Here is a 9043-nt window from a genome sequence, read left to right on the forward strand (position 1 = left end):
ACATCTACGCATATACACATCAAAAAATATCTTTATAATCTTCACCACCAACTTATTTTATTCATTATATCCACGGTAAAAAATTAAAGAATACTAGTATGCCAGTAAAGTACAATGGCATATGTGAAAGTCTTCCAACAATATGATATAAAATATTTTTTATTGTGAATACAAAAAAATTAAACTCCAACGTATATAACGGTGATATCAAGCACATAAAAAGTTTTATGAACAATGTTCGAGAGAAGGAAAAGTAATTTACCCTTTATTTCATAATATCATCATCTCCAAAGTCTTGCCCCACATGGTAATAGTAGACAAATAGCCATGAGCTAGCCCATGACCAAACGTACCATACCCTGATTGAGATAGAAATTATTAAATTACTAACATAATATATGAAAGCTAATCAGAACAATAATAATAGAGGTCTCATTACATATATTATCATATTGCCTAATTCAATTCAAATTGGTCATCATTGACAAAGTTTGGTGAACACTTTTGATGTGTCGTTCAAAGATGTTGATGAACAGATTCATTCGAGGCCATTCAAGTGAAAATCCAACTTCAATTGCTCCTTCTTTATTCTTACTATCAGAAAGAGAAATTGACCCAGATGATTCAAGATGTGCCGCTTCAGATTTCCTAGGCTTCCCCCATCCAAAATCAGTTTCATACACTCCCAACCTTGGTGACCCTGCAACTATGATTAATCTTTCTCCAGACGTAGCTAATTCCTTATACCTTTCCATCACATTTTCACCATCTCTATATGCTTCTCTTTTCAACTCTTTAATTTCACTCTCAATTGCACTTGCCACCCTAACAATCCCATTTTCTCCTAATATGTCACCCCTTTTGAATGTCACAAACCCAGAGTCTAGACAATTTCCAAAGTAATTTTGAGGTACACAAAATTCAACATGGCCACGGCAATCAGCTAGAAACACCAAATGGCAATTTTCTTCATACTTATTATTATTATTATTATTGCATTGTTCTTCTGATTCTATTATACTAACCCAAACCAAAGAGCTTGTGACAACAAAGGTTGAAATGTGTTGCAATGACTCAGAGTTATCACCATAGGTGTCGCTATATTTAAGCGACACCCATTTTTTTAATTTGTCAACTTGGTCACGTGTCACCACGAGCGTACCACGTGCCTTGTTGGTAGAAACATCTTTCACAAGCCCTCGGAATTCCAAGCTCTCAAAATAAGATTTTTTCAGCTCTTCCAAGAAAACTTGCTTCAGCCCTTTTGGGTCCTTAACCATGTTTCTATCATGGGAAGGTAGGGTTAAATTACTATTAGACCCTTCAAGAAAGGAGCCTAAGTGATTACCTCCTTTTGTTACTATCTCCTTGCAAAGTGTGGCCCAAAACTTGATGAAATGATGAAGAGACTTGCCATCCGCAACAAGGTGGTTGAAAGTGAGACAAATAGCGAATCCAGAATTCGGTATCATGGTTACTTGAATAGCCATTAGAGGGATCACACGAGTGCCGTTCTCTAAGGTATCTTGTGGAGGCAAAGAAGGAACAAAAGGGTGCCAATCTCTTGCATTTTGTGGTGAATCAGATACAAGAAGATTGAAATCAGCTTTGGACTCCGCAACCGTGAAAGCAACTGAGTCGCTACCTATGTACATTGCATAAACATAAATAAATAATATAAAAAATATTTAAAAAATAATAAAAAATAATAATAAAATTATCAGAATTAATTATTTTTTATTATGAGTGAAGAGTATTAAGAACAGCAATTTTTATAATTTGTAACTATCAAATAATTATCAATAATAATTTTAATAGTATAAAATTTCATACAATAACTTATTTTTTTTTTGCTGATTACGTACTTAACAGAATTTAATAAAATCCCTGCCCATAAACTTTTTCTTTTAATATTAATGTCTAACTAAGGATCAAAATATCGCCCTCTAACATTTCTCTAAAGAAAAATGAGACTAAAGAGTCGATAATCCGTACCTTGGTGATAGCGCATGAAAGGTTCGTGGGGTGGTGGAGGCCAGATGAGTTTGGAGGCGAAAGGGAAAAAGTGTTGAAGAGTGAGAGAAAGAGAGTGTTTGAGAGGAGGGAGTGATGATTGAAGGAAGTGGTTGGTAGGGTAAGGGAAGTCATAGAAGAAGATGCGCTTCACGGGGTGGCATAGAAACCATTGAATATCGAAGAAAGTGAAGGGGAGCGTGGTTGAGGAAAGAGAGCCTTGTGGTGGAGCAACTTGACAATTTTCTATTATCTTCACCTCACCATAGTTGTCGGTCTCAGGAGCCATGATCGATTATGTGTTTGTACACTGATGTGTGCCGCATATATACTAAAGGAAGTGTTAATAAGGAACACTTGTTCAGTGTTTTTTTTTTTTGGTAGACTTCTTGTTCTTTAAATGCAACTACGAATCTACAACAACACTTGGTTTTATTTTTTTTTTCTTTTTTTGCTTTGTATTTTTGTCCGTTACTTTTGTTATTATTACTATTATCATATGAGAATCTCTTAAGTGCAACACAGCAGATGAATTTGACGTATATGTGATGTATGTAATCAAATATAATTTGAGTAATGTTGGGAAGAAAATAAGCAAAAAATAATTTATTTAATTTAATATTTATAATTTTATTTATGTGATATTTATAACTATATATTTATTTTAGTAGTAATTACTGAATACAAAATATGTAATTTTAAATTATTTAAAATGATTTTTATTATTTTTAAATAGTTTTTTTTATAATTTAATGGTATCCGCATATATATGAACAAAATTATTGATAGATATTGATATATAACTGTTACCGTGGGTAACTGGAGATTAATGGGTTGGATGGCGTTGGTTGGCCCAAACGTATGAAGAAGGAGGTTTCAAGTGGATCTGCAATTCGGGAACCTCCGTCCGACTTGTGTGTGTGAAAGAATGGGGAGTGGTACCTGCAAAGACACTCCGATGCCTAAGTCAGCAAAGGATTAAGCAGGTTTTAGAATGTATTGGAACTTAGAGATACCTGAGGGATATCAGTGTATTTATAGTGGTGAACCAATAACCACCGTTGGAGTAGTGCCACCTTTTTAGGGTGTTAACCGTCCCATTATCTTAGGGAGGTTAGGATATGGCTCTTGGAAGTGGTTAGAGAGATTCTAGGGGCAGTTACTCATTTGAATGAGTGTTTATCTTCCAGCTAACCCTCGTACCCGACTTCTTTAGAGCAAGTCGTGGTGAGAACCGACTTCATAGGACGAAGGTTGGTATTGGGTGAGACTCAATCCGTGGGATTAGGCCCTTTATTTGGACCTGGGCCTTTACTGTTGGGCCAGGGTATGAACAGTGCCCCTACTCGAGCCCAATTTTCTTTTCAAGATTTGGGTTCGAGTATTCTACTCGGGGTCGTAGCCGACTTGTAGGAGGACCGACGTGATGGTCTGAAACCGACGTGACTTTTCGTAGCCTTTTGGTTCTGACAGTTACGTCTAATCAAGCATCGTGTCCGTTAGGGATGTGCGTAGGGATTGATGGTCTTGGTAACGGTGCATTCTCATTAATGACTGCCCGGTTTTTACCATTGTGCCCCCCACGTACTTATAAATACTTTCCCTCTCTTTCATTGTTTCGTTTCTGCGATTTTTCAAATTTCCCCTTCATTCGTTCGTGCTGCATTCTTGTGTTTTCGAAGGCTTTTTCTTCCTCCAACCCTCATTTTCAGATAAAGGTTAGCTCTTTCTATAACATGCTTTTCTATTTGCATGCCTTTATTTTGTAGATAGGTTGGTTTGTAGACTTTAGTTCCGTATTCCCTCCCTTTAGAGACCGTGTTTTTTATTTTTCTTTTCTTTTTTCCTTGTAGGTTTTTGTTACCTTTTTAAGAAAAAGAAATGGCTTCCGTAGATGTTCTTTCTCAGTGGGTTGATGTCACGGTCCTAGGGGAGGAACCCTTGGTCGATACTGAGTTTATCACCCACCTTCGTACTCGCCACAGAATTTGTACTTCTGAGGAGGACGAGTCGAAGTACGAGTTGGTAGTCCCGGGTCCAGAAGACCGGGTTTGCTTTGGGAGGGCCAATGAGGCGGCCCCTCATTTTTCTTTATGTATGAGTGTATGATCACCCGTTTGGGTGTTTTTCTTCTTTTTTCAGACTTTGAGATGTCTGTTTTGCATCACTGCCGAGTTGCCCCTACCCAGCTTCACCCCAACTCTTGGGTTTTTTGAAAATTTATCAATTTATTAGCCAGGCTTTGGAGTTCCCGACCTCTCTGAGGATTTTTTTTTCTATCTCTTTCATATGACCAAACCCTTCAGTGGGCTAAACAATAAGCAACAGTGGGTGTCTTTCCGAGCCATACAGGGTCGGAGAGTTTTCACCCTTTTTGACGAATCCTTCCATGACTTTAAAAATTATTTTTTCAAAGTGCAAGCTGTAGAGGGTCACCACCCCTTTTTTCTGGATGATAATTCTTCTCCTCCCTTTCCTCTATACTGGCTGGAGGCCTCCCTTTGCGAGAAATATGGTCTTGACGACCTGAATGAAGTAGAAGCGGCCATTGTGGGGTTCCTCCGAGAAGTGTGGGGGAGGGCCCCATATTTGGACAATAAAAAGTTTCTCCAAGGGTCTCCGACCTTTGTCCGGGCACAGCTAGGTAGCTTTTACTTGTTTGTTAGATTTCCGACTTGTCTGACTGATCTTTCCGAGTTGTCTAACCTATTAGCTATTGTTTCTTTTCAGAGATGGCGAAGACAAATGCTTAGGAGTCTTACCAGAGAGTCCAGGAGGCCAAAGCAAGGTCTCGCGCCAGGACTGGTGGCGTCATGGCAGTTATCTCTCCTCCTCCTCTTCCTCGCTCCTCCTCCTCCTCGGAACGTTGGGACTCTTTTCCAGCCTATCGTGATTTCTTCTTCGGCTTCCTCTCAGCTGCCCCCCTCCGCTCGACCTTCTCCTGAGCCAGAGAAGAAGAAGCGCAAGACCTTAGAGTCTGGCTCTTCTGGTGAGGTTAAGGCGGATGCTCTTGCATTCGTCCGAAAGAACATCTACCCTCATGCTCATATAAGCATGGATGGTGTTTCTGTTCGGCACTATCTTACCACTCTGGTTGAGGAGAGTCTCAAGGCGGCGGGGGTTTACAGCAAACTCTTGGATATTTTTGAGAAGACTCCTCTCAGCTCTTTAGGGATGACCTCGAGGGTCGAGGAGCTGGAAGGAAGGCTTCTTATATATCAGGAGCACGAGAGGGAGTTGAAGGAGGAGGTCGCCAAGCTGAAGGAGGAGAGAGATAACCTCCGGGAGAAGGAGAGGAAGTTGCAAGCCCAATGCAACATGGAAGTGGACTTGAGGAAAACAGCGCAGGCCAGCTACCAAAGTTTATTTGATGATCTTGTGTCTGTGAAGAATGATCTGCTGAATTCTCGAAAGGCCTATACCGAGTTGGAGGACTCTATTGCTGATGGCACCGAGGAGGCTTGGAGGATCTTTAAGGAGCAGGTCGGAGTCATCGCTCCTGACTTGGATCTTTCTCCTTTGGATCCTGACAAAGTTGTTATCGACGGTGCCATAATGGATCCCCCTGCTCCCGTGATCGTTTCCGAGTCAGAATTGAAGACTCGGGGGCAGAGGATTATTGAGTCCCCTCCTCGCTCGAAGGACGCTTCGGGTTCTTCTCAAGTTCCTCCGACTTCCTCTTCATCTCCCCTGGATGCCTCTCTTTTCGGTCCTGGTGGCGCTCCTCCTGACTCTGGTGGTGGTGATCCGTCTACTCCTCTTCAGAAAAAGTAATTTGTTGGCTATTTGGGGGCCCGGCCTGTGGGTCCCCCCTTTTTAAAACTCTTTATTTGTTTTTGGTGGTGTTTGAACAATTTACTTTTGGCCTTTTAAGGCCGTAAACAAAACACTAAAAATACCCCTTTTTTAATAAGGGTTTAAGTTAAAAAATAAATACCCTTTTTGGATAAGGGTTTAAGTTACCTTATGTGTGCATACTTTTCTGTTTTTGATATTTTAGGAAGTCTTTTCGACCTTTTCCCAAAAACCTTTTATTCGACTTGTCTGTTCTTCTGAGCTTTTTTCGCTTTAAGAACCTAAGACAGTCTTTTCAATAGTTTTTCGATCTCTTTTTTCCACTATTCCTTTATGCTCAACTTTGTGGTTTATTGAGCTTTTATATCTTAGGTTATTTTTGCGATACGTTTTTCTTCTACTCGGTTCTTCATTCCGATTTACGGGTCGAAGTGTTTCCGAGCTTTTCTACTCGGGTTTTCATTTCGACTTATGAGTCGGATTGTCCATGAGTTTCTTACGATCAACTTATATAACCTCTTTACACCGACTTGTACCTCGTCGTTTTATCCTGACGACCATCTAGGTCGGTTCATGGGATTTTCACGTTTTGTCGAGCTTAAGTCGGCGCGTTTCGTAGAAAGAAAGAGAAAACAAAAAAGGAATTTATAAGAGATATTTGTAACATGAAAAAGATCTTTATTAATTGGGGGAGGTACTTTATTGCTACTAAGGGTTTTCGACAATCTATTTCCCTTAGCCCCTACTATAATGCATCGTTAAAAACCCATCTCCAGAAAAAACCCTTTGATTTTGGGAAAAAATCGTGAAGTTGGGAAAAGAGTACATCAGGGAGTAGAGTTCGCTTTTAACTGTAGTACCTTTTCATATTACAAGCATGCCACGACCTCGGTAACTCGGTGCCATTCAGGTCGGTCACTTTATAATAACCTTTTCCTAAGACCTCATTGACTTTGTATGGTCCCTTCCAATTTGCAGCGAGCTTTTCTTCCCCTGATTTGTTGACTCCAATGTCGTTTCTGATCAAGACCAAGTCACTTGGGGTGAATGCTCTTCGAATGACTTTTTTGTTGTATCTTGTAGTCATCCTTTGCTTCAACGCCGCTTCTCTTATCTGGGCTTCTTCTCGGACTTCTGGGAGCAAGTCGAGCTCCTCTTTGTGCCCCTATATGTTTCCGATCTCGTCATGGAGAATTACCCTTGGGCTTTGTTCATTGATTTGTTGACTTCTATTGGTATCATGGCTTCTACGCCATAAACTAGTCGGAAGGGTGTTTCTCCAGTGGCGGATTGGGGGGTCGTCCTGTAAGCCCATAGCACTTGTGGGAGCTCTTCAGCCTAGGCTCCTTTTGCATCTTGTAACCTTTTCTTTAGCCCTGCCAGTATGACTTTGTTGGCTGCCTCGGCTTGCCCATTGGCTTGTGGGTGCTCCACCGAGGTGAACTGATATTTGATTTTCATACTGGCTACTAAGCTTCTGAAGGTAGCATCGGTGAATTGGGGTCCATTATCTGTAGTGATGGAATGGTGAACTGGGTTCCATTATCTGTAGTAATGGAATGAGGTATCCCATACCTTGTGATGATATTTTTGTAGAGGAACCTCTGACTTCTTTGTGCGGTGATGGTGGCCAATGGTTCTGCTTCTATCCACTTTGTGAAGTAAGCTATTCCCACGATCAGGTATTTGACTTGTCCTGGCGCTTGGAGAAAAGGACCTAACAAATCCATTCCCCATTTTGCAAAGGGCCATGGAGAAGTGATACTGATGAGCTCCTCTGGGGAAGCCACGTGGAAATTTGCATGCATCTGACATGGTTGGCACTTTTTCACAAATTCTGTGGCATCTTTCTGCAAGGTCGGCCAGTAGAATCCTGCTCGGATTACTTTCCTGGCTAGTGACCTTGCTCCGAGATGATTTCCACAGATTTCACTGTGGACTTCCTCTAACACCTCGGTGGTTTTTGAAGTCGGTACGCACTTTAACAATGGTGTTGATATCCCCCTTCTGTAGAGAATATTTCTCACCAAGGTGTAGTGTTGTGCTTCCCTTCGGATCTTCTTAGCCTCTTTCTCCTCCTTGGGGAGGGTGTCGAATTTCATGTATTCGACCAAGGGGTTTATCCATCCGAGGTTTAATCCGACCACTTCAAAGATTTCTTGTTTGTCTTCTATTTTTACCACTGAGGGTTCCTGGAGAGTTTCTTGGATCGGGCTTCTGTTATTTCCTCCTGGCTTGGTACTTGCTAACTTGGATAGGGCGTCTGCTCTGCTATTCAGATCCCGAGTTATGTGCTTGATCTCGGTTTCTGCGAAGCGCCCAAGGTGTTCCAGAGTTTTTTCCAAGTACCTCTTCATATTTGGGTCCTTTACCTGAGATTCTCCACTTATTTGGGAGGTCACCACTTGTGAGTCGCTGTGTATCATCACCTTTGTAGCACCGACTTCTTCTGCCAGCTTCAATCTAGCAATCAAGGCTTCATACTCTGCCTAATTATTTGAAGCTGGGAATTCAAATTTTAGGGAAACCTCTATCTGGGTTCCTCTTTCATCTACCAATATTATGCCTGCACCGCTTCCTGTTTTGTTGGAGGATCCATCTACATAGAGTTCCCATGTAGTTGGTTTTTCCTCCTGATCCCCTGCGTATTCTGCAACGAAGTCGGCGAGGCATTGGGCTTTAATCGCCGTCCGAGTTTCATATCTTAAGTCGAACTCGGAGAGCTCTATTGCCCATTGAACCATTCTTCCTGCAACATCCGTCTTTTGGAGGATTTGCTTCATGGGTTGGTTCGTACGGACTCTTATTGTGTAAGCTTGAAAGTAAGGCCGTAGCCTTCGTGAGGCTACTACTAAGGAGTAGGCAAACTTCTCTAGTTTGTGGTACCTTAGCTCAGGGCCTTGTAGAACTTTGCTGATGAAATATACTGGATGTTGGCCGACCTCGTCTTCTCTTATCAGGGATGATGAGACAGCCTTGTCCGCTACAGATAAGTATAGGATGAGGTCTTTTCCAGCTACGGGTCGGGTCAGAATAGGAGGTTGGCTTAAGAACTTTTTGAACTCCTGGAACGCCTCCTCGCATTAAGGGGTCCATTCGAACTGACATTCCTTTCTCAATAAGGAGAACAGTGGAAGGATTTTAGTGCTGATCCTGCCAAAAATCTGGAGAGGGCTGCAAGTCGGCCATTCAGCTGCTGGACCTCTCTCAAACAAGTCGGGCTTTTCATTTCCAT

The 9043-nt window shown here is 41.5% G+C and overlaps 1 protein-coding gene across 1 annotated transcript; it reads right to left on the reverse strand.

The window, feature by feature from the left end:
• Window positions 1-244: 244 nt before the first annotated feature.
• On the reverse strand, window positions 245-2485 carry LOC107462185 (coumaroyl-CoA:anthocyanidin 3-O-glucoside-6''-O-coumaroyltransferase 1). The gene is made up of 2 exons (XM_016080750.3): window positions 1996-2485; window positions 245-1645 (listed from the first exon to the last, which is right to left on the reverse strand). The coding sequence occupies exons 1-2, from the start codon at window positions 2300-2302 to the stop codon at window positions 462-464; spliced, it is 1491 nt and encodes a 496-aa protein (XP_015936236.1). The 5' UTR covers window positions 2303-2485; the 3' UTR covers window positions 245-461.
• Window positions 2486-9043: the final 6558 nt, after the last annotated feature.

Source organism: Arachis duranensis, chromosome 8 (assembly GCF_000817695.3).
Source record: "Arachis duranensis cultivar V14167 chromosome 8, aradu.V14167.gnm2.J7QH, whole genome shotgun sequence".
Lineage (NCBI taxonomy): Eukaryota > Viridiplantae > Streptophyta > Magnoliopsida > Fabales > Fabaceae > Arachis > Arachis duranensis.